Here is a 25,205-nt window from a genome sequence, read left to right on the forward strand (position 1 = left end):
ATCACATATTTTTTTTCATATCAATATAAAGAAATTACAATCCTTAATATTTTTTTATATAATTATTAAATTATAAAAAATAATTAAATTAACTCTCGAGAAGCAAAACATGATAATAACAGACTATCAGTGTGGCAAATTCCCAAAACAAAACAGCAAAAAAACATGATAATTCCTACTTCCAAAGATATACACAGCTGTCTCTCTGACATTGACCTTATCCTATTTGGGTCCCACAAAATGTATTATCTCGTGGGTTGGATATTTTTATCCGTCTAAATAGCCAAATAAGACAAAGTGCATAGATACATGATTTTGATATAATTATCATGTTTGAAGTTTTATATGACTAAATTTAGATACGTATAATTGAAGTTTAATTATATTATTGTCTTAATTTTGTATGATATCGTTCGAAATGATACAAAGTTTTAAGAAAAAATGTTTCTCTTTTAAATCAATGATATAAAACATTTCTTGATCATTTGTGTTGGTTGTGGCTATGATTTATTGCTATAAGAGTAAATGAGGGATTTCAAAATTAAATTATCTTCAATTATAGAAATGTAATTTTTTTTAAACGAAAAAAGAAATATGTTACTTAAATTAAAATAGAAAAAAAAAATATTTTTTGAACTTTAGGTATATATGCCCAACGTTCAATTATAGGTGGTTGAGTATAGTCATTGTTATCTAAATTTTAAAGATTTTACTTGAATTTCACCCATATTTGAATGAAATGAGTTATTTATATTGTGTATAAGTTTTTTTTGATAATATTATATAGTATAAATTATAGTGAAAATGACATACTAACCAAACTTAAAAGAAATAATATTCTTTTTGTTCCTATTTACTTGTCTTAACTAAAAAAAATCAAGTACTTGTCAATTTTTAAAAGTTCAAATACTTATTTCAATATATGTTAATGCAGAATCATTGATCAACTTAAAGAGATGCACATATTACTCAAAATTCTTGACTTTGTATATTGTTGTGTTCGAGACTTGAGAGACAATGAAGTTTGATCGACTTGAATCTTAAAAAATTAAATGAAATAAGATATTAAAACTCTTCTTTTTTTATTTAGTATAAATACATTTATATGCATATGATATGTTTTAATTTACTTATTTTCTTTCTAATAATTAATTAAGGAGGTAATAATAAAAAAAATATAGTTTAGAGGGTAAAAGGGACCTTTGTATAGTTAAAAATTTCATCATAATTTATATGGATATAATAAGTCTAGCTTTGAGTTGCTTTAATTTAATGATAATTTTTACTTTTTTTCCTTCTACACGTTGTGTGGAAAAAGAATGGACTTTAGAAGTCGTACTAATCAAAGTCCACACATCCCTAAAATACAAGAGTATTAAACTTGGGCACTAGATTCTTGGAAATGGTCCTTATATGAGAAATGGGTGTTGGGTGGGAGGGGCCAAAGATCTTTTGAGTTTCCAGTTTACTCCGGAGTTATTTGAGTGAGAAATGAATTTAACGTCGTTAAATTAACAAACACATTTTTATTCATTTTTAAAAAAAAATACTTTTCACTAATAGTCAAATCTTTTATGATAAAAGCAATTTATGCTCTCCCTTTTCCCTTTGCCTTTTACTAAAGGGGTTTGACTTTGTAAAACCAATGAAACATTGTTGTAGTCAACTCTTCTTCTTTTTTTCTTTTTTCCCCACTTAATATCTTGTTTTAGTATCGTGAATAATATAGATTTGTGTCGTGTAACATCCAGTAAGGAATGAAACATTTTTATTTGAACTCAAAAATGCTAATTTAAAGTGGAAGAATTATGTTTACCTTATCATAACATTTGTTGATAGTCAACTCTTTTCCATTATATAACAATTTATATTATCACCTTTTGTTCTTTTAACTATATTGAATTAAACTAATCACTAACTTAACACTTTAAACATTCAAAGACACTTTAATTTTGCTAAGTTGTAGAGATTCTCATCTCCTAATAGCACTAAACATGGTTTTTTGGCACTTGGCTTATTCTTATCTTTCTCTTTGAAATTATGTCAAAATGGTATGTTCTAACACCACCTATGATTTTTTCAACTTGTTCCCTCTCTTTGGTCAAAATTTTTTTTCTCTCACACACATATTTTCTCTCTCCCTTTATTTACTCATTAAATTAGTTGTTGATTACACTTGTAAAATTACACTCGTAAATTGATCACTTATCGTTCATTTTTTTCAAACTCAAACATTTAAAAATATTCTTACATCTTATATATAGCTTTACAATCTTTTCAACTACTAATTGATATTGTTTGCACACTTGAAAATCTCTCTCTCGCTATGTGGGGTCTCCCCTTGACTAAGTTACATTTATGGCCTATTTTCACGAGTCAATTTATGAGATTCACCGTGTGCCACTTAGATGACCAATCATTTATGGCCAATGAAGCTCAGAGATTAGCACCTTCTTGTGCGTCTCAAAGCTACCTTTGACATGTATGTTCTTCTTCATACTCGTCCTATCTAACCATAAGTTGTGATATTAATAGTTGGACTTAACAAGTTTGATATTGTTTGCTTTATGTCAAACTTGAATTGTTTTTTTCTAAAAGACCTCACACTATTAAAAGCATTGCTACACATTGTAGGTAGTTTCTCAATCATTCATACTCTTGAAAAGAAAAATCATATAACACATAGCATCGCACTAAGATAAAGTCCTATATTATGTATAGGAACATAATAAAAGAGTTTTGTATGTAACTTTTTCAACTATTGTTAAAACTTGGAAAAAATATAAAAGTGAGAACTATTTTGGGAATCCCAAAGCAACTCTTTCAATTTTACATTAAAAAAAACAACCAATAGCTTAGAGACAGATAATGAAATTATTTCCACATGAAGACATAGAAAAGCATCTTAGTCAATTTCCACTAAAAGGAGTGATGGTCCATAAATGGAGCATACTATAGCTATTTAGTTCACTTTGGATAACAATAGGCTAGTTTTATAATCCCCTATAGAGGCCTTATCATTTCATGGTCCCACAATTTTTTTAACTCCTTTTGTATCGAAATTTATGTGACAATTTTTTTATCAGTTAAAAAAGAATGATACTTATTGAGATATAATTTATAACCATCTAAAACTTATTTAGAATCATAAATTTTTAAAGTTTTATTTTTATTTTTAAATTTTATATTTAATCAAACACTTTCACATAAATTGAAATAGAATGAGTAACTTTATATGTGTGTTGGGTGTGTGTCACAAACCTATCTAATGTCATGACCGGTGGTAGGTAGAGCTGTCAATATGGGCTAGCCCACCCCATTCGAGCTGACCCATACAGGCTTTGACATTTTACGGGTCAGGCCGGGTTAGCCCATTTTTTGTGTGGGCCAGAAAATAATCAGCCCAGCCCACAAGTACGTGGGCTACAAGCTTGCCGGGCCAGCCCACTCTTTTTAAAATTATATATTTTTTATAATTATTAAAATAAATTATAGATTATAATTTTAAAATATTATCATAAATATCGACAAAACAATATTACATGGTGTTAATGTTACTACTTGTTAATCAAATCCACAAATAAAATTATCTTTATAATATTTATTAAGGTTTTTCAAATAAAAGTATAAATATCTAAATAGGAATATTAACATAATTGTTTTGTCACATTAAAACACAAAAAATGTGACAATATTCCAACCATAAAAAAGTTAAAAATAAACTCCTTAAAAAAATCATGAAACTTATGGCGTATCTAACACATCATGAAATCTATGGCGTATCCAACACTTCATGATCATCTTCATCAAGCATATCTGAATCAGCTTGTGGCAAGGTTGTCTTAACACCTTTATTTTCATCTGCAATTTATATGCGGTTTCAATTAGTTAAATATTAAATAGATTTTGAGTTTGGACTCTCTTTAATTTTAAATTTTAATATTATATTATATTTTTAAAATTATTTTTATTTGGCCCACGGGCCGGCCCTACCTATATTTCTCAAGCCCCACAAATCAGCAGGCTTATTCAGGCCGGGCTAACAAACCCTTTTCTTAAATGGACTCCAAAAATCTTAGCCCAGCCCTATTAAATCCCGGGTTAGGCCAGGCCGGCCCAACGGGCCTAGCCCATATTGACGGCTCTAGTGGTAGGTACAGGTTTTGATCCACCAAGCAAACGTACTTAACTACTTTATCGTAACATAATATAATTCGTGAGTTGATTTCTCGAATATTAGCTCAACTAATAATTATTAGCTCAAAAAGTTCATTTATTGAAGAAAAGCGATTTTATGAGATAATAACTCAGAAATCAACCCTACAATTTGTGCTACTCGCAAGCAAAATAATTGAGAATAAATAAATTAATAGTAATAATATGACATGAACTACAACATAAATGGATTAATAGGGAAATCTTAATGTTACTTGCCTGGTTGGTGATTGCTGATTGGTGAAGGTTCGATTTTCCTATCTTGATTCCTTCTTCATTTCCTTTTAAAACAAATTGAGGAACGAAAGGAATCTCAACTTCTAAATAGATTGTTTAATATATTAAATCAATAATTTCCCAAGAAAAAAAAAACTTTGAATCAAAGGTGAGGAATTGTTACCTTGTATATAGTGGGGTCTATTTACACAAAGTGACTCTCTCCTTGTAATGTAAAGTTAGGGGTGGTTTGATCGGTGGGATAAGTCAATAAAAAAAATATTAAAATATTCTATAGGATTATTTTACCCCACATTTGATTATGAGTATTAATTAATTCGGGAAATCATTTTGTATCACAATGATGAGACTATCCATCTCATAAGAAGGTAGGTCGTAGGATAGCTAATTCTATGAGATATCCTTATCTATTCCATACGATCCACGCAATGAGCTAGAGACGCGTGGCCGCGGGCCCTTTAAGCTACTATATACACTCAACCAACTTGATCCCAATTTATCCATCAAAGCTATCCTTGGACATAAATTTCGTTTGTATGAATATACAAACTGCTAGTTAAAAGGAATGAATTGGTTCAAAGCGTAGTACACCATGCAACAAAATTTCATTAGATAATGGTTCAATTGTTGGGGATTTCAAATATATGTCCACGCGATGAGAATTTCTAAGAGGAAGAATAGTAGCGGAATCAGAATTTTCACTAGGAGATTCAAAATATAGAAAAAGTAAATGTATGAAAAAGCAAAGAGGATAATCAAGATCTATTATATAGACGTGTGCAATATATTATATGAAAAGTTGAAAACAATAACTATATCTCAGTCCTAACTCCTAAGTCATCATAACTCACTATTCTGTCCAAAATCTTATCTTTCCTTTTTGAATTATGTCTAAAAATGTTTTTAATAGTCATGAATCTGAATTTAAAGATTTTTGTCTTAACACAAATTGAACTGACCTATTTCGTCTTATAAAAGTTTAGTTACAAAAAAGACACAAATATAAAAACGACACATCTCTTTAGTCTAACATGAAACTTCAAATTTTCCAAAAAAAAGGGGGTTTAAAAGATAAAGAGAATGATTCACGGATTCAAATCAAATTACAAGAAAATAAGAATTATAATACTACACATTTAAATAAAAGCAAATAAAAATTAAACCTCTATAAAATAGCAAATCAAATTAAATTAAAGCCTAAGATTCAAATCAAGCTTAGATTCTTCTTCTTCTTCTTCATTGTTCCTTTTTGCTTCCTCCTTTCCCAATCCAATCTTTGTATGATTATTTCCATCAAGACTATCGTCAAGATTGATTGGTGAATTCATTAAATTGATTTTGTTCTCAAAATGAGAATTCTCCAAAGAAGCACTAAGAATATTATTTCCTAGGACATTTTCTGTCCTAAAAAATGATGAGCTTGAAGATGATGACGACCATTTCTCAGGGTTCAATCGAAAATTGTAGCCCGAAAAAAATGGCCATGTTGGATAGGAAGTAGGCTTATGAATCATGGAAGAATCTCCTTGAACACCAAGAGATGATCGGGTTGGAAAAGAAGTATGAAATGGTATGTGTGAGTTGAAACTCGAGTAGGGATTATAGTAGGGGTGATAATTAGGAGGGCCAAAAGACGAAACAACATCAACAAGTCCATTTCGTCTTTTAGCCAAAGCCCGCTCTTGTTTGTGAGCGTTCTGGTGTCCCCCTAGAGCTTGGGAGGTGGAGAATTCTCTCTTGCAAAAGCTACAAGAGAAAGTCCTAGCATCCGAAGAACACCTCTGTTTGGGTGTTGCTTCGTTGGAAGACTCACTAGCACGAGCTGGAGTAGAATTGAAAAGTTTGAGTTCAAGATTCGAACAATTAGTATTAATGTTGTTGTTGTTGTGGACTTTAAGATCAACAAGTACACCAGCACATGATGATTCATGTTGCTTCAACTGTGAGCCTTCCACAACTTTTTCTTTCATCTTTTTCGTTTTTGTGACGATTTCATGAGATTCTTCTGAGGTTGCTGATATGCTAGAAGCCTCAGAAGAACATGATTTTTTCATCGCAAAAACATTCATTTTCCTCTCTATACATGTTCTTGAAAATTAATTTGATGAAAGATTAATGAAGAGGATAGATCTTTTAAATAGACAATGTTATAAATACAAAATCATCCAAATATGGGAAATTAATGATTGCATGGCGTTACAAATTTACAAATTCAAACAACCAACTCATAGTTAATGGGGTGTTCTACTAGAGGATCAAATCAACTTGCTAGAAATACTAATTACATTAATGTATATCAAACTATCATATCTTGCTATAATTAAATGTCACTATTATTATACAAATGGTAATATGGAGATTAAGTGTCTTATTCTCACACATTTATTCAGTTCTATTTTGAGTTTAAAATGATTCATTTTATATGGATATAAATAAATTTATTAACTAAAATTAGTTTAGTGCATAATCTCTAGATGAATGTAGTGATGCGTTACTGTTTTTCTATTAAGATTTGATACTCTATATCTTGCATTTTAATTAATTCTAGCTGTATATATATACGTATTAATTTTTTTACAAGTTTAAACTATTGAAATTGATTAATGACATTTCCTTTTTAAGGTGAGTATTATGATTTTGAAATCTGATTTTAAAATTTTTGAATCAAACTTTTAACTATACGCTATCTCACAGCATTAAGCCAATATCTTTTTCTCATACCATAAACATTACTTACATATTTAAGCACATAATAGACAAATTCTTTCTACAAAGATATTTCCACAATTGAATTGCATTATTTTACTAATACAATATCCTGATAATTTTAACAACGATTAAAAAATAACCTTTTTAAGTTTAATAGAAAAAAAAAATTCGGACTAAAATATCCTTAAATTTAGCGGTAGAAATGCTTAAGCAATGTAAGTCTTGACAAATCGATAGATATTCAGCCTTAATAGCCTAGCTTATTGGATAACTTAATTTTTAGTTTTCGCTCATGATATTTCTCGATAAAGTTATTCAATATGTGAATATATGAACCCTAAATCAACTTTAAAAATGATATCTTCCCTATTATTTTAACAAGGTTTTTCACTGCCTAAATTTTAAATAGACTGAATTGTGCGGACTGAATTATTATATACTTAAACAAACTATAAAAAAATTAAACAAAATAACTAAAACTTAATAAGAATTGATCAGGTTAAAGTTATGATTAACATTTAGCTCAAGTAACTCTGGGGAAGACATTGATCCGCCTAATTTAACTCGTCATTCATCCCGCTCATTTAACACCCCTAGTCATGTGGTGACCAATTTTATTAAGTTTTTTTTTTTGTTGTTCCACATTAAGTTTAACTCTGTTTAGATTAAAAATTCCTCTGTATGACAAAATATTTGAAATAACTTATTGAGAGGTGTGTGAGAATGAAAAAAGTTTTAACAATGAGTCCACATGGCATAATGAGTTCATGGTAGTTCGAGACATGGGGAGTTTCTATGATACCTAATTTTAGATATGAAATTCACAAACAGTGATATTATAAATAGGAGAGTTAACTTATTCACTCAAATTCTTTTCTATGTGTGCTGATACTAAAAATACTTTTGGAGGAGCTTTTGAAGTGTGATGTTCACGTAGCATGTCAGATTAATCTATAATTAAAATTCTCAAAACATCCTAATTCCTTCATGTTTTCACATACTCTCCAAAACAAAAATAAAGAAAAATAATATATAGTACTTGGATCCATACTTTTGATCCTAAGTGGGAATTAAAGCCATATTCCGAAATAAGATTTTGCACGTCATGACTCAATATAACAACAATAATTACGTCTCAATTCAGATCATCATCACTCACTTATGCGGTTTGAAATCTTGGTTTTCCTTTTGAAATATACTATAAATGTTTTTAATATTAAACAATCATGGGTCTTAATTTAAAGATTTAACATATCTCTTTGTTCCAACAAATACGAAGCCACTTCAACTATATATCCAAAAAGAAAAAAAGAAGTAAAGAGAGTGATTCAAATCAAACTACAAGAAAATGGGAATTAACATATATCACATGTTTTCTAATAAAAACAATGCACAAATAAAATTAAACCTTCATGAAATAACAAAATAAGTCAAAGCAATAAGTAAATTAAAGCTTTAGATTCAAATCAAGCTCTTCTTCTTCATTATTCTTTTCTTCTTCCTCCTCTCCTAATTTCATTTTCGTATAATTTTTTCCATCCAGATTATCAACATCGATAGGTGAATTCACTAAATTGAAACCCTTTCCACTTTTTTTGTTCTCAAAATAAGGGGAATTCTCCAAAGAAGCACTTCCTGTTCCAATCTTACCCATGTTATAATTTTCTTGGAGATTTTCTGTCCTAAAAAATGATGAACTTGATGATGACGATGACCACTTCTCAGGGTTAAATGGAAAATTGTAGCTGGAAAAAAATGGCCATTTCTGATAGGAAGTAGGCTTAAGAATAGCAGGAGAATCTCCTTGAACACCAAGCGATGATCGAGAAGCAAAAGAACCATGAAATGGTATGCGCGCGTTGAAATTTGAGTAGGGATTGTAGTAGGGATGATAATTGTGAGGGACAAAAGGTGAAACAACATCAACAAGACCGTTTCTCCTTTTAGCCAATGCCCTCTCTTGTTTATGAGCATTTTGGTGTCCCCCTAAGGCTTGGGAAGTGGAGAATTCTCTCTTACAGAAGTTACAAGAGAAAGTCTTAGCATCCGAGGAACGCCTCTGCTTGGGCTTTGCCTCGTTGGAAGACTCACTAGCATGAGCCGGAGTAGAACTAAAAAGATTGAGTTCATGATTTGAACAATTAGTATTTATGTTGTTGTTGTAACCATCATGATCTTTGAGATCAAGACGTACACCAACAGATGATACATCATATGGCTTCAATTGCGAGCCTTCCACAACTTCTTCTTTTGTTTTCTTAGTGTTTGTGACAACTTCATGAGATTCTTCTGAGGTTGCCGATATGCTAGAAGCCTCAAAAGAAGATGGCTTTTTCATCGCAAAAATATCCATTTTGTCTCTCTATACTTATGTTTATGTTCTTGAAATGAAATTAACTTGATGAAAGAATGAAGAGAATATTATCTTTTAAATAGACAATGTTATAAATACAAAATCCTCCAAATATGGAAAATTAATGATTCCATGGCATTAAAATTTACAAATTCAAACAACCAACTCATAGTTCTACTAGAAGATCATATCAACTTGCTAGAAATAGTAATTACATCAATATATTTCAAGCTTATCATATCTTTGCTTTAACTAAATGCCTCTATTAATAATTATTATGCAAAATGGTAAGATGTAGATTAACTGTCTTATTATCACACGTTTATTGAGTTCTATTTTGAGTTTAAAATGAGCCATCTTATATGGATATAAATAAATTTATTAACAAAATTAAGTTTAGTGATAATGTAGTGATCCGTTACTGTTTTTCTCTAAAAGGTATCTCTATCCAGATTTGATACTCTATATCTTGCATTTTAATTAATTCTAGCTGTATATACTTACATATTGAATTTATTACAAGTTTAACTTTTAATTGGTTAAACATTGACTACTTACATTTCCTTTTTAAGGTGATCATTATGGCTTGAAATATTAGTACATCTAATTTTTTAAAATTTGAACCAAACTTGACTATATGCCACCTGACATAATGAGTTCATGACTTTGGGGCGAGGGAAGGGGGAGTTTCTATGAACATTCAATAGTTTAGGTGTGAAACTAACAAAAGATGATAATATAGGGGGAGTTTTATCGTATTCGCTCAAAAAAAAAAAAATCTACGTGTACGGCCTCTTGAAACTCTTCAAAGGAGCTTTTGGAGTGTTATGTTCACATATCATGTTATATTCTTCTCTTGAGTATTTTTTTAATATGAGTTCATGATAGTTCAGGGTGATTCTATGAGCACTCAAAATTTTGAATTAGTTAACAACTTTAGTGATGAGTTCTACTAGAAAGAAAATCTCTTCTATTCATAGATGAAGTCCTATTACTATCTAAGGGCCTTTGTTTCCCTTAAAGTCCGTTCTCTATAACGAGTAAAACAACAATAGAAAGGAAATCTCTTCTAGCCATAGATGAAGTCTTATCTAAGGGCCTTTGTTTTCCTTGAATTCCGTTCTCAATAACGAGTAAAACAACAATAGAAAGGAAATTTCTTCTAGCCATTGATGAAGTCCTATCTAAGGGCCTTTGTTTCCCTTGAATTCCGCTCTCTATAACGAGTAAAACAACAATAGAAAGAAAATCTCTTCTAGCCATAGATGAAGTCCTATCTAAGGGCCTTTGTTTCCCTTGAATTCCGCTCTCAATAACGAGTAAAACAATGATAGAAAGAAAATCACTTCTAGCCATAGATGAAGTCCTGTCAAAGGGCCTTTGTTTCCCTTGAATTCCGCTCTCTATAACGAGTAAAACAATAATAGAAAGAAAATCTCTTCAAGCCATAGATGATGTCCTTTCTAAGGGCCTTTGTTTCCCTTGAATTCCGCTCTCTATAACGAGTAAAACAATAATAGAAAGAAAATCTCTTCTAGCCATAGATGATGTCCTATCTAAGGGCCTTTGTTTCCCTTGAATTCCGCTCTCTATAACGAGTAAAACAATAATAGAAAGAAAATATCGTCTAACCATAGATGAAGTCCTATCTAATGGCCTTTGTTTCCCTTGAACTCCGCTCTCTATAACGAGTAAAACAACAATAGAAAGAAAATCTCTTCTAGCCATAGATGAAGTCCTATCTAAGGGCTTTTGTTTCCCTTGAATTCCGCTCTTAATAACGAGTAAAACAATGATAGAAAGAAAATCACTTCTAGCCATAGATGAAGTCCTATCTAAGGGCCTTTGTTTCCCTTGAATTCCGCTCTCTATAACGAGTAAAACAATAATAGAAAGAAAATCTCTTCTAGCCATAGATGAAGTCCTACCTAATGGCCTTTGTTTCCCTTGAATTCCGCTCTCTATAACGAGTAAAACAATAATAGAAAGAAAATATCTTCTAGCCATAGATGAAGTCCTATCTAAGGGGCTTTGTTGCCCTTGAAATCCGTTCCCTATAACGAGTAAAACAACAATAACAACCGACAACAACTTATATGAGTCGAAACATAATTAGCAATATAAATTATAATGATGAAATTCCCTTTTATAATGTGAATATTTACACATATTTTCTCGACTTCTCCACTTTTATATTTGTACTGTACTGAAGGAGCCAATTGTCACCAGTAATGAAAACTCCCCTTAACGAGAGGTTTCAAGTTCGGACCCTAGGAATGAAGAACTTCTTAACAGAGAGCATTTTACCTCCCTTAATTAGCTTACTCAACACGTATACAAAATAAATCAGACCAACAAATTTCAAATACCATATGATTAAACCAAAGAAAAATTTGAAAGTTTAGACATTTCTGTAATCACAATGAGATAAATCTAAAGGGCAGCCCCGTACACTAAAGCCCCCGATATGCGCGGGGTACGGGAAAAGGCTGAACCACAAGGGTTTATTGTACGCAACCTTACCCCACATTTCTGTAAGAGGTTGTTTCCACGGCTTGAACCCATGACCAGAGGTCACAATGAGATAAAATTCACAAAACATTAGGTTCCAACATTGTTTTTCAAATATTCTCCAAATTAAAAACAAAGAAAGTAATACATAATGAATTCAAGTAACTCTCCAAAACAAAAATAATACTTGAATCCATACTTACTAACTACTCAAGATTTTCTTTCAATTTCTTTAATTTTTATTCACTTTCAATAGAGTTTACCATACACCATATATGTTAACCACTTCAATATTTTCTTTAATAGGTGTAATGAATTAATCAGTTATGTTCCAAAAAAGGAGGGATTCTCTTGTATTGTAATTGCCAAAAACAACATAGCCTAGACAGATTAACAGTAACAAAATTCTACTCCTCATAATTATTGTGATCTACTCATGGCTTAGGCAAATCAGCTTTAAAAAGTATGAGTTGATTCTGTTAAATTCACTGAATGCTTATTCTTTTGCTACTTACATTCAGGTTCCTCTCATGAATATCAAAATCTCACAATTCACCCCCCCGCCCCCCTAGTTCTCGCTGTCTCCCATGCTATTTCTCCCTTTGATCAAGTATTTGCTTCTTCAGGAATATCATCCTTTATGCTGCTTTATAACTAATTTTACATAACTAAACAAGCAAAATCCACATGCAAAAACCACTTTGAGCAACAATTTTCTTTCCTTCTAACAGAAACATCGATGAAGCGTCTTCTTGACTAAAAATGTGACGTGTTTTTTATGTGAGAATAAAGGAGGAATAAAGGGGGCTTTGCGAATTGGTTTCGGGAGCCTTTCTTGAACTACAAGTGCCATTCTCGTGTGCTGCTTCTAGTATTTCTTTGTCCATCCATAAAAGTAATAAAATAGTAGTATAAATAAGCACGAATATCAAAGAGACTCCAACCAAAACCAGTTGCCCTCTAATAGCTTTTGAATCTTAAGGTTCGGAGCCTGTTCTCTATTCATAAGTAAGTGTCCTTACACAAAGAACTTTCAAGTGTTGTTGCAAAACTAGTTTTCCTTCTTTCCATTGGTCTCAAAATTGCTTCCCTTCTTTGAAGCTGGTTACTTGCTAAGTGTATCAAGAGTACCCTCTAAAATATCCGCTGACTCTTGCCTTCTATGACTCAAATTTCATGAGACAAAGCAGGGCTAGATTCAGATCCAATTTTTCATCGTTTTACATTTACTATTCCATCTTATTTTTCCCATAGAAATAAATCACTATGGAACTTTTTATAAATTTTCTGCAATCTTTTGGTCAATATACTGTGTATAAACTTATGTCATGCATATGTAGATAAGAAAAATTTACTATGACATCATCTTCTCTTTTTGCATAATCTGTTAGGCTATGTTTTCAAAATATATCTTGCAGAACTGTTCATAATTTTTAATGGTTTCTCCAGTTTCAGGCCAACTCAAGCAAGTTATGGAGAAACAGAATTTAGACTTGTACTGGCGGAATATTCAGATTATGCAGGAGAATGACAGGCTAAGGAAGACTGCTCAACGGCTCAGACAGGAGAACGAAGCTTTGTATTCTGAGCTTAAACAGAGACTAGCAGCAGCAAGAATTAATCAAATACCTGAACTTGAACTCACGCTTGGCCCCAGTCCTGCTGCAGATCAAATGAAACCCAAGAATCCTCAGCCACCTCCATGCAGCTAAAGCGATTCCAAGTGCTTCTTCTTGCTCTCGATGATCCAAGCTCAAGGTTACGGGAAGTTTTAAGTATAAATGTTGATTGTATTGCCGCAATTACAGACTATCTGTTGTTTGAAACAATATGGTTTATAGGAATAAGCAGTTGATAAATAAAGTATAAGCTATCTATATTACTTAAAGATGTATCAATGTGCAGTCTGTTTGTGAAATTCAATGGCCAGTTTCTTTATCCAATTCCAACTGTACTAAGTTCTTCTATAAGCATTTACCAGAAAGGCATAGTTTATAGCTGTTTGTAATCTAAAATGATCTTTTCATCCCTAATATGCACTTTTTTCATGGTTTGAAAATAATACTAGGAAGTAATTATCAACAGAAGTTGTCGTGAAGAAGTAATTCTTAGAGTTTCCTGACCCCTTAACATTTCTAAGTTTTTTAAATGATCGGATTTCTCCTCCCTATTAAGATTTCTCTGGAGAAAAAGAAGAAATTAAGTACTTCGGCATAAGAACAGAGATGCAGGCATACAAGTTCTTTCAAAAGCCACTTGGCAACACCATTTAAAATCAACAGCGAACAAACCAACATAAGGTTTGTCCTTTTTAACAGCACATGAAACTATATTCTAGGCCAGATTAGTTTTAAAATTAGAGTATGTCCCTCTAACTAATACAGTCTAGTGAGGGGACATTCTTTAGCATGTTTCAATACTAGTCATCGGAATTGACATATTCAACAAGAAGTTTTCTGGATAAATGCATAGCTTATCTATCAAAATTTGTTTAAGATCACACATACTTTCGAACATAACAAAGAGAGATGTTTATAAAACAGGAAAAGAAATTGTTCTTTACGTTTCTAAGACAAGAAATGAAAAACACCTTATCCACACACAAGAAAAAGAGCAACAGTGCAAATTGAATGCTGACTTAGCAGTGTTGAGTGTTTTATGCGCATCCCCAAGGCAGCCAGGTGAGATGTCAGAAACCTTTAAGTGAGTACTATCTATTTCGTTGATTAGAAGAAGTGCAGCATATCAGAGAAGATGTGAAGATGAAGTTTTACCTAATCAGAAACATAGATAAGATCCAATGCATACACTAGATTACAGACGCTCCAAAATCTTGAAAACAATTATACTGGACAAATGACATTTCCCCTCTTTGTAGTTGTCTTATGTTCAATGAAGTATTAGTGACATTTTTTCAATTAGCAGAATTCTAGTTAAGAAGATTTTCTTCCAGGAGTAAATATCAGTAACAAGAATGTGTCTAAACTCTAAAGATCTTTCTTTTTTGATAAATAATGTGTCTAAAGTTGAATTTGCCAACATCTTATTCTGTGCAATTTTAGATGTTCTTGGGGTTAACTCAGATTCAAAGGATAAAAACGAGATACCTATTATACTCTAGAATTCAGTTCTATTGACATAGAGAATCTGCAGAATTAACCAGAACACAAGGAATAAGATAGTAGAAAGGATTCAGAAAATTCGAGAGATGAGAAAAATAGTACAGCAGAAAGAATTTTGAGATGACATCTACCACAAAGCAATGGGGGAAAAACATGCTATTTTGTCACTTTGCACGCAATTAATGCAGAGAGATCAAATACAGGCTAATTTTCTCATCAATTAGCACGATTAGATTAGGATAGTTGCATGAAAGACCTTTTCAAAAATAAGTTGGGAAACAGGGTGATGTATGCAGCAAATAAACTAGTCAAAATTTGCTGAGTCTCATGGAGGAGGTATTCTGCCAGCGAGGTCTGAGTATTGGCAGCCCCTGAGAGCAGTTGAAGGAAATATCAATCGACAAGACTTATATGCTGCTAAGGAACACTTCCAAAAACTATTATTAAGCAGGACTAAAGAGTTAATTTAAATTACTCTTTTCGCACCAGGTAGCAATTGAAGTACTTAACTCTTACTATTACTACCATTTATAGCTTATGACGTCTCTTGTGAGGATCTTTTGTTGTTAAACAGCTCATAAAGGGTAAAGTACATAAGGATCCAAGAGAGTATTCCTTGTCTATATTCTCGTGCACGTGAAAGACGGAACAGAAAGTGATTCCAATGGGCCATTCCCGCCCCATCAAAAGCAAAATGCCCAGCTCAGCTATTGATTGTTTTGCTAAGATAGGTGATATAATATCTATTGCAGAAGACGATATAAGAAGGCCCTCTTTCAAGCAACATGTATGTCTTAGTACAAAATTGCATGATGATGATACAAGATAGCTAACTTACACCTACATATGCAGACTCATATGACCTTTTATAAGAGAAGGCTAACATTAAAGCACATACATAGACCAAATACATTAGAACCAATTCTCCAAAAATATTGTCGCACCTGTGTCAGATTCTTCAAAAATGCACTATTTTTGGAGAATCCGACACGCAACCTTCAATATTTTTTAAGAGTCCGAGCAACATAGAGCCAGAACCCAAAAAATAAAAATCCTAAAGAAACATCTAAGCCTGAAGGAATGCACATTGTTTAAAGAAGCTTTTTGATGTCCAAGTGTAATCGTATAAATCTCATGAATCTTCCCAAAAAAGCATGTGATATATTTATTTCTTTTTTAATATTTACAAAAGCATTTGAATGTAATGCACTAGATATTGCAAGAAAATGGCACGATGGATGAAGATTTAGCATATAAAATTAAATTAGGATGGCCGAAATGGAGGAGTACTTGTAATAGTGCTGCACAATAGGAAGATACCTAATAAAGTGAAAGACAAGTTCCATAAGATGGTTGTGAAACCACAATATTATTCAGAAGTAAACTATAGGCCTTTAACCACTGATACATTCAAAATATAAGTTTCACAGAAACGTTGATACTTAAAGATGTGTGGACATACAAGATTAGGAAATAATAGAAAAGATGACATCAGAGAGAGGGTGCAAATAGCACATGATGGATAGAATGTGAGAAAGCAACTCGATATGGTTTGTTGATGCTCTATGTCAAAACTCCAAATGCACCAGCTAATAGGTGTAGCACCATGATGATTGAAGGCCCACAATTTGTTTCAAAAGATCTACAATTTCTCGGTATCAAAATAGTCTTTAGCTAAGAACAAAATACAATGGCAGCAAATGTAGTACCAAACATTAAGGCTTATTCATTATGCTACATTTAAAATGTAACTGATTTTTTACATCTAACCATCATGGTTTGATAAATTGCTGAAACCACATGAATATTAAAAAATATATATTCATATATATACATATGATGGTCGATGACGATGATTTTTATAACTTTCAAGTATGTTCTCTTTTTCTATTCAAACTATTCTTTCAACCATTACTTCAACATTTGTTTCTCACCCTTACTTATATAATATATAAGTCAAACTAATTTCATAAACTCTGTACCTTCTAAAATAGCACACTTCTTTTTTACGAGGGTGATGTTCTGGACTAACTCATGCACCTAGACTATATTGGGTACCTGCTACCTTCATTCTTCCCAGCAAGGTTAACTCCTACCAGCACAAGTATCGAATAATGATAAGAAATCATCCGCAGTTTTGTAAGCTCCAGTGAGATTTGAACCTAAGACCTCATAGAACCTCCTCCCACTTTATTGAACACTACAACAACAACAAACAACAACATACCCAATGTAGTCCCACGAATGGGTCTGAGGAGGAGGATAGAATGTACGCAGACCAAACCATACTTTGGGAGGTATAGGTTGCTTTCAATAGACCTTAGCTCAAGGAAAATCAATTCAAAGCCATTCGAAAAAAGAAATAAGTAAAGTGCATAATCAAAATACAAAATACAACAGATAGTAGCAGAAATCAAAGGACTAGAAACTATAATAGTAATACTACTAGTATGTAAATAAATACGAAACAATGCTCAACAAACTGTTAATCCTCTATCCTAATCCATATCCTCCGTAACCTCCAATATAAGGTCATGGAAACTGAAATTGCACCATGCCGTGTCTAATCACCTCTCTCCCATACTTCTTCCGCATAAATTGGGAATAATTTCACGTTCACAGAGGAAATTAACAACTATACATACCTCAATTACATATATTATATATTCATCATAAATAAAAAAAACAGAATACCAATTCAAATCAAACTAGAGATATTACCGGAGAAAGAAGAAACCCGGTGGAGTAACGGAGAGACTTAACGGCGGTGGGTACAATTGAGCAGTTAATCAATAACGGCACGGCGGCGCTCTTCGCCGTCGATAGTTTCTCCGTTGAGCTGAAGGTCTATAGTGAAGCAACGGTTAATCACTGTGAGATCCAAATTAGTTTTGCTTTTATAGAGAATGAGTTTTGTAATTTGTAAAAGGGGAATATAAACTTTGATAAAGTAGAAGATGAGATATGAATTAAGTTTTTTTAATTATTTTGTTAAGTTTGGGATTACGACACATAAATTTATACGGTCAAACAAAATTAAAAATCTTCTATTTTTCAATTTGTTTGTTTGATTTTGACTTGACACAAGGTTTATGAAAGTAAAACAGATTTTTGAAATCTTGTTGTCTTTCAGCTAAAGATACATAAAATGTACCAAATGATCTTTAATTTCATGGTCTTAAACATGTCATGTGAAAAGTTAGTGCATTCTTTATGAAACAGACTAAAAAGTAAAATAGATAAACAAATTGAAACACGAGAAGTGTTAATTGAGCGATCATATGAGAAATCAACTTCAATGATAGATGGAGTTAGTTGGATATATTCCACTATTTGGCTGATACACTTGTATTTCCCATCCATTGTTTTGTAGGTAAAAATTATTTCTTGAAGCTATGCTTTGAAATGAAACAGAAGCATCCAAAAGAGTCTCCCAATCTTGATTGTCATCTTCAAGTTGTATCAAAGGTTGCATTTCACTATCAAATCTTGATTGCCTCTTCTGTTTCCTATGTTGCTCGGACTCTTCAGTATCATCAATGTTGCTATGCATTTTTGGAGTATCTGACACGGATGCAACAACATTTTTAGAGGGTCCAAGCAACGTCATAGTCTGTTTCTGTTTACAATCGTTGCTATCTTCGGTTGATGTTAGAGGGGAAACAGACGTTGAAGAGGACGGATCATCTGTCGATTGCCACATTCCATTAAGGAAGTTCTCAAGAGCTATGATTTGGATTTGTGGGATTTTGTCAATGAATGGACACTCATACATGCCACAGAGTCCTAAAGACTTGCACCAATCATAAAACTCACTAAGTTCATTTGCTTGTTTAGCTGCTTTCTTGTAAATCTCAAATGCTGCAGTACAGTTTGTGTATGGCAATTGTATGAGATGATCTAGTATCTCAACAATCTCTTTCCTGAAAGTAGTGTAACACGTGAAGCTATCGCGAATTACATGTTTCATGACAGATTGAACTATAATGTTACGCGTTGCTTGCCCTGTTATTGGCCTGCAGTCCATGACTCTGTCTATTAGGCTTTGTAACTGAGGCAAGAATTCTAACATTAGCCTTACTTCATCCATCTTGTCAATAAAGTTTTCATGACTAGTAGTGTGATATTCGTCGATTTCTTTTCCTTGAGTGGCACAACAATCGAGGGATTCATCGAGCAAACGTGCATATGACCAAATGAAATAGGTGTAATCTTGAGAGGCAGAGGAAGACCTATCCTTGAAGTTACAAGGGTAGAGAGAGATCAAACCATTTGATCTTGCCAACATGAGTTCTTCGCGAAAAGGGCTAGTGTGAGGCAATGCCTTAAGGAGCCGATGGAGGAGGTGGAGGCATTTCAACGCGACTCTCCAGCATCGTGTGTTGGCAAAACGTTGACTAAAAGACAACGCGAATGGACCAAAAGAAGACGGACAAATGGAAAATATTTGGAGGATTTCGAGTACATATCGATCAGGCAATGGTGTGTCATCAGGGGAAGTGGCTTTGACAACAATGTGATCAAGGTCACAAAAGCCTCCAATGGTTGCAAATTTTGCATAGCTAACACATGTGTGCTCCCTAAGGGAAGTGAATACTTTCTTGATTCTTCTATGCATGATTTGAATAGAAAGGGGATGAGGGGAAACTATATTAAGGAGTACTTATGTTTGAGGTTATAGAATTCAACGACGGAGCCTCGTGAGTCGGGATAGAGCTAGAGTTTTCACTGAGAAAATTCAAAATTTAAAGAAGCCAAGGCATCAACATATAGTTAAAAACATTGTTTGCTTTGTAATTTATTAACAAAGAGGTGTCAATTGACTCCCCTTAGACAATCATTTTACGAAATCAAGAATTTCACTAAGAATGTTCAAGATTTAATATATACATATGAAAGTATTTTTTTTATACTTATATATACAATTTAATTTTCTATATATCACTATAATTTTTCGATGAAGAGTATTTAACTAATCATTGCGCCTAGGCCAAACCTAAGGAATAATGAAATGAGTTGTGGCATATACTTTAGTTTTTTAGTTTAAATATGAAGTATATGACATTTGAATTTCGACGCTTACAAGATAGTTCAAGAAAAGATTGACATTCTCCATGAACTTTGTAACTTCATATCTGTTTTTTTTTAAAAAATAAATAAATTATATAGTACCATATGACAACCCATCCATTATATTATATTATAATTATAATATATTATGTTCATTTTCATTGTACCATCTAGACCACTATGAAATTACTATAGTTTTTTACAATGATAATAAAGAAAAGGGAAAAGTACTCGTCTTGTCCTTTGATATAGGAATATGAATATGACTAACGTAGAGTAAATTTCATAGGTGGTTATCCAACTTTGTGTTCATTGTACAAAAAAAATATCAGAATAATTTAACTTTAAACTTTTTATTTTATATTTAATGAGTTACTTTAAACTTTTTTTTTTTTATATTTGATGAGTTGATTTACGACCATTGACTTGATTTTTTCCTTCTTTCAATGGTTATTCCTATAACTTGGGATTTGAAACTTCTATTTGCAAGACACTTACATGCACTAGTATTAGTTCTACCTCCAACTATCAGTGGGCAAAGACTTAGACGTATAATTAATAAGACTAAATAAGTAAGAAGTTCATTTATTTTTCTGGAATTTTTTTTTCTTCGTACCAGATAGATTCTATAAGTTTTAAAAAAATATATTTCTTTTTAAAATTTTATGCTCAGTCAAATAATATCAAATAAAATGAGATGGATGAAGTATTTACTTCTTGGACAAGAAAAAGAAAAAGAGGAGTAATTCGAATTGTCAGTCAGCAAAATATATCAACTAGGGTAAGCCACCACCATTTTTTTTTTATTTCATTGATTTGGTCCCTCTTGGGGAACAGAGAAATTCTTGTTGAAATTTATTAATTCTTGATCAAACCTTAATTACTTTAGACTAAAGTTTTGCTAGTTCAATTTATTTTAGGCTGTTGTAGGTAGGGAAAATTGACTCAAGACTTTTCTAAGTCATCTTTATTATACTCCATTCTTTTTTTATTTTCTTTTTGAGGATTACCTCATTTAATTATTATTTTTTATGTGAAGTCCCTAATCTTTATCAAACTCATAATGGCATGTATTTCGTCTATTTAACATGTTCAAAATCGTCCTTTTAATTTATTTCAAAACAATTTTGATCCTTTAAATTAGTCAAATTTAGCATTTTTGATCTCCTTCAAATGCTTAACTAATCTTACTTGTTAGGTTTAGCAACAAATGTGAAATAAAATGGATTTAATTTATGCTATTTTGGTTAATTCTAGAGTGTGCAATTTTTGAGGTGTTGATACTTTTCATCTATTTTTAGAATTTCGTGTAACTATATGTTTTCTCATCTTTTGCAAATATAAATGACCAGAACTGCTCAAAAATATATTTAAAGAAACCATTTTGGACCTACCCCAAATATAAAACTTATTCCTTTATACTCACTATAGTTTCAAAAGTACAAACCTCACATCAAATCTATGGCAATTACACACAACACATGGAGGTGAAGACCCCTCCATACAGATACTTAATACATAAATTTATATGACATCTTAATTTATCGGCATATGTATATAGAATGATGATAAAAAAAAAGTCTACTATGAACTATATATTTTTCCTTATTCTTGGATTTACTTGTATACAATGAAAAATGAATCATGTATAGTAATAGTCATAACAAGCAGGGGCGGAAAGGGGTTCATCTGAATCCCCTCCATCGAAAAAATCATACTAGATATTGAACTCTCTCGATGTAAATTCTGTCTCCGACATCGTTTCAAAATGTCCTTTTGAGACTCTTGAAGTCCAAAGAATCAACACACTCTGCTCTATCCCTATGCACATTCAACAACTTCAACAATTCACTAGCTTTCTCTTTTGTTATTTCACTACAACCAATTTGTAGCATTAACAAAAGCTTTTGAAATGCACCAACTTGAAGTGCTTCAACAAAAACACCACAATCTCCATTATTTTCATTCTTGCATATCTTCCACAAAATTGAAACTGAAAATTCAGTAGCCAAATCTGAAACTCTCAACAATTTCTTCACCAAAACAGGCACACTAAGTGCATAATTATAAGCCCTTTTCACCCCTTCTTCATAGCTCAATATCCCATCCAAAACACCTAATGCCTTTTCACATATGCTTTTGTCACAATCCACAAGTAATTCTATCAACAATTCAACTAACCCCACATCAACAAATCTTGATCTTGATGATTGGGATGATGAATTATTAACCATATGATAAATTGTTAATAAAGAAGCTTTTGTAGTATTAGGACAAATTGGCTCTTTTACTAACTTCACTAGCCCTTCTAAAGCACCTTCAATATTCAACAAGATTTCAACCTTTTCTTGTTCTTCCATTTTCATGATATCTCTAAGGACAAGAACTGCATTCCTCCTACTTGATAAACTCCCATTCTTCAAGAACCATGCTATGCAACGTAACGATGAAATCGACCCAAGAATTGTCTTGGACTTAACATCCAAAGGCAAAAAAAGTGTCAAAGTTGACAAGATCACTTCCTCTGTTGAAGCATTTTTCGCGTTTTTTCCCTTTGATAGTTCAAGAAATGCTGATGATAACACCTTTCCTATGCCATTAGTGACGAAACAACATTTGTTTCGATCACTTTCACTAGCTAAATTCTTCACTCTAGTGACTAATTCTTCGCATAATCTTGAGTCTTGCATCTCTAACTTGCTCGAATTAGTTATTTTCGCGAGTAATTCAGAGACATCAGACGATGAAATGGGGATTCTTGGAGTTGGAATCCTATCAATCCCATGTTCCTTATTTTCAACACACCATTGTTGAATCATTTTTCGAATGTTGTGATTTGGAATCAAAACAGGATCAATAGTACTAATGCCACTTCCATATGACTTCAAGTGTTGATTTGTGATGGGACATGTTTGATTTCCACCTTCATTAATCCATTTTTCGATGTTTTCTCGATCATATGTAATCCCTGTCGATAAAGTCACTGGATCTTTCATTAAATCTAATGAAATTGGACATGTAAATTGGATTGGTATCACTAACTCCTTGATTGTTTTCTTCATAAATCCTCTCTTTGTTACCCTTTTCTCTGTTCTCTTTTTTCTCCATGTTGCAATCATCTCTACGCAAGTCACTATCTGAAGGACTAAACAAATACAAGCTAACGAACCCCCAAAAAACTTAAAATTTACTAGAATTTTGAAAAGAAATTATGTTTTTTTATTGGTTATTTGGTTTTGTTAGGGATAGGACTCAAGTATGTTGATGCGTTATATATATATATATATATATGTAATATAAGTGGTGATTTAATATGGAATGTATCACGCGGTTCAATTCAAACTTTGAAGTTTATTTAAATTAGTTAGTCCAATAATAATAAAAACGTTCAAGAACGTGTTAGGGGTTTGTGGGGGGGGGGGGGGGGGACCTTGAATATTGACCATATAATATGAAAGATTTGACTTGGTAAAAGTGAACCCAAAAAATGGTGACCAAGAAGGTGGGCTTAGACCGTGGAGTTTGGAATAGGAATTTTTTTTCCTTCAAAAAAAGATTAAAATAACAACCGATCACTGTTGTGATGAGATGAATAAAATTTCTTTATATAATGGTAGCGATAGATTATTCTCGAGAGGTTCATCATTTATTAGTTTTCCAAAAGAAAAAAAGAGTCAAATGAAGGGAGTCCGAATGAACCACTTCAACCCCTAGGGCAAAATTAGTATAAATATTACAGGTTCACATGAATTTAATAGTTTTTTTGTCAAATTTAAACATTTTCCTTTTATACTTTATTCTCTATGCTCAATATAGAGAAAGTAAGAAATTCACTAAATATCTATAAATATTTGATTGTAAATGTATATTTATTCGAGGTCGTTATAAAAATTCATAAATTTTGAATCTTGAATTCTCTTCTGTCCGCTTTTGTACGTCTCGCACTTAACCAGATATTTCGCGTTTGAAGTTTGAACCATGTGAATAAAATATTTCCTAATAAGGAACATTACCTTACTTTTAATAAGTATTACACAATACAAATCTGAATTAGTCAAGATATCAAAACGTATAACGAAAATCAAAAGAAAAAGAAGAAAAAAAAAATCAATGAGTTTGATTTTTGACAAGACAATGAGAATAAACAAATCCGTCAAAAGACGGGGTCGGTGTGACCCGACTAAGATTTGAGAAGTAATACTAACGTTTATTGTTTGATCAATTTTTATTTATTTGGGATAACTACATTTTCTTCCCTATAAGTTTTGTTTATTACATATCAGTCCATCTTTATTTCCAAAGTATTTATTGTATGTATGAATTTTCTTATATAATTAATTTCATCAATCCTGTTTATGAGCTCAAAACTATGATATACATCTAGTTATACGTATATTGTTTGTCCAACTTATGATTTTCTGGCTCTTAATCATCAGTATTTCGTGAATCCTTTTCATCATGTTTATTTTAATATAACTCATTTATATTTATAGTTTTTTTTTTTTTTGCACTAGTTTAGAAGAGGAAAACTTCTTCTTTTAAACATGATTTTTTTTTTCAATTTTCAAGATTGAAAGATTTTTTTATAAAAGAGGAGTATTTGAGGCTTATCTTTGATATAATGTAATAGTTAGGCTATCCACAAGGGCGGAGCTAGGTTGTACCTTGACTGCTGATTTGACTGAATTCAGTAGCTTTGGTTCAAATCTTATATTTATCTTTAAAATTTATTAAATATGTATGAATTATTAATTTTGAACAACTTGAAAAGATTTGAATTAAGAAAAATCATAAACCTCAAATCCTAACTCCAATTCTGGCAATCCATACGTTAAAATAATTAACTTTCATATAATCTCAATGTTTCCAATTCAATCGACAAGTTGAAGGGGTTATAACATAAGTCTACAAAAATTAGAGAGGTTATTTGTCAAACATAAAAGATAAAAGGACTAAACTGCACTAATTTTATTTTATTTTTCTTTTTT

At 32.0% G+C, this 25,205-nt stretch overlaps 4 protein-coding genes across 4 annotated transcripts; all 4 read right to left on the reverse strand.

Moving 5' to 3' along the window:
• Positions 1 to 5,626: 5,626 nt before the first annotated feature.
• On the reverse strand, positions 5,627 to 6,529 carry LOC125813198 (zinc finger protein 3-like). Its single transcript, XM_049492682.1, has one exon. The coding sequence runs from the start codon at positions 6,519 to 6,521 to the stop codon at positions 5,643 to 5,645; it is 879 nt and encodes a 292-aa protein (XP_049348639.1). The 5' UTR covers positions 6,522 to 6,529; the 3' UTR covers positions 5,627 to 5,642.
• A 2,079-nt stretch (positions 6,530 to 8,608) lies between these two features.
• Positions 8,609 to 9,904, reverse strand: LOC125813197 (zinc finger protein 3-like). The gene has a single exon (XM_049492681.1). The coding sequence runs from the start codon at positions 9,512 to 9,514 to the stop codon at positions 8,609 to 8,611; it is 906 nt and encodes a 301-aa protein (XP_049348638.1). The 5' UTR covers positions 9,515 to 9,904.
• Positions 9,905 to 18,442: 8,538 nt separating this feature from the next.
• LOC125813182 (putative clathrin assembly protein At2g25430) lies at positions 18,443 to 19,765 on the reverse strand. The gene has a single exon (XM_049492667.1). It carries the CDS (start codon positions 19,763 to 19,765, stop codon positions 18,443 to 18,445), a length of 1,323 nt encoding a protein of 440 aa, XP_049348624.1.
• Positions 19,766 to 21,977: 2,212 nt separating this feature from the next.
• On the reverse strand, positions 21,978 to 23,435 carry LOC125813151 (U-box domain-containing protein 21-like). The gene has a single exon (XM_049492641.1). It carries the CDS (start codon positions 23,334 to 23,336, stop codon positions 21,981 to 21,983), a length of 1,356 nt encoding a protein of 451 aa, XP_049348598.1. The 5' UTR covers positions 23,337 to 23,435; the 3' UTR covers positions 21,978 to 21,980.
• Positions 23,436 to 25,205: the final 1,770 nt, after the last annotated feature.

This window comes from Solanum verrucosum, unplaced genomic scaffold (genome assembly GCF_900185275.1).
Source record: "Solanum verrucosum unplaced genomic scaffold, falcon-dt-bn FXZP01000236.1, whole genome shotgun sequence".
Lineage (NCBI taxonomy): Eukaryota > Viridiplantae > Streptophyta > Magnoliopsida > Solanales > Solanaceae > Solanum > Solanum verrucosum.

Excerpts from the sequence above, each read along its gene's own strand:
- LOC125813151 (XM_049492641.1), bottom strand. The coding sequence starts at position 23,336 with ATGATTGCAACATGGAGAAAAAAGAGAACAGAGAAAAGGGTAACAAAG.
- LOC125813197 (XM_049492681.1), bottom strand. The coding sequence starts at position 9,514 with ATGGATATTTTTGCGATGAAAAAGCCATCTTCTTTTGAGGCTTCTAGC.
- LOC125813182 (XM_049492667.1), bottom strand. The coding sequence starts at position 19,765 with ATGCATAGAAGAATCAAGAAAGTATTCACTTCCCTTAGGGAGCACACA.
- LOC125813198 (XM_049492682.1), bottom strand. The coding sequence starts at position 6,521 with ATGAATGTTTTTGCGATGAAAAAATCATGTTCTTCTGAGGCTTCTAGC.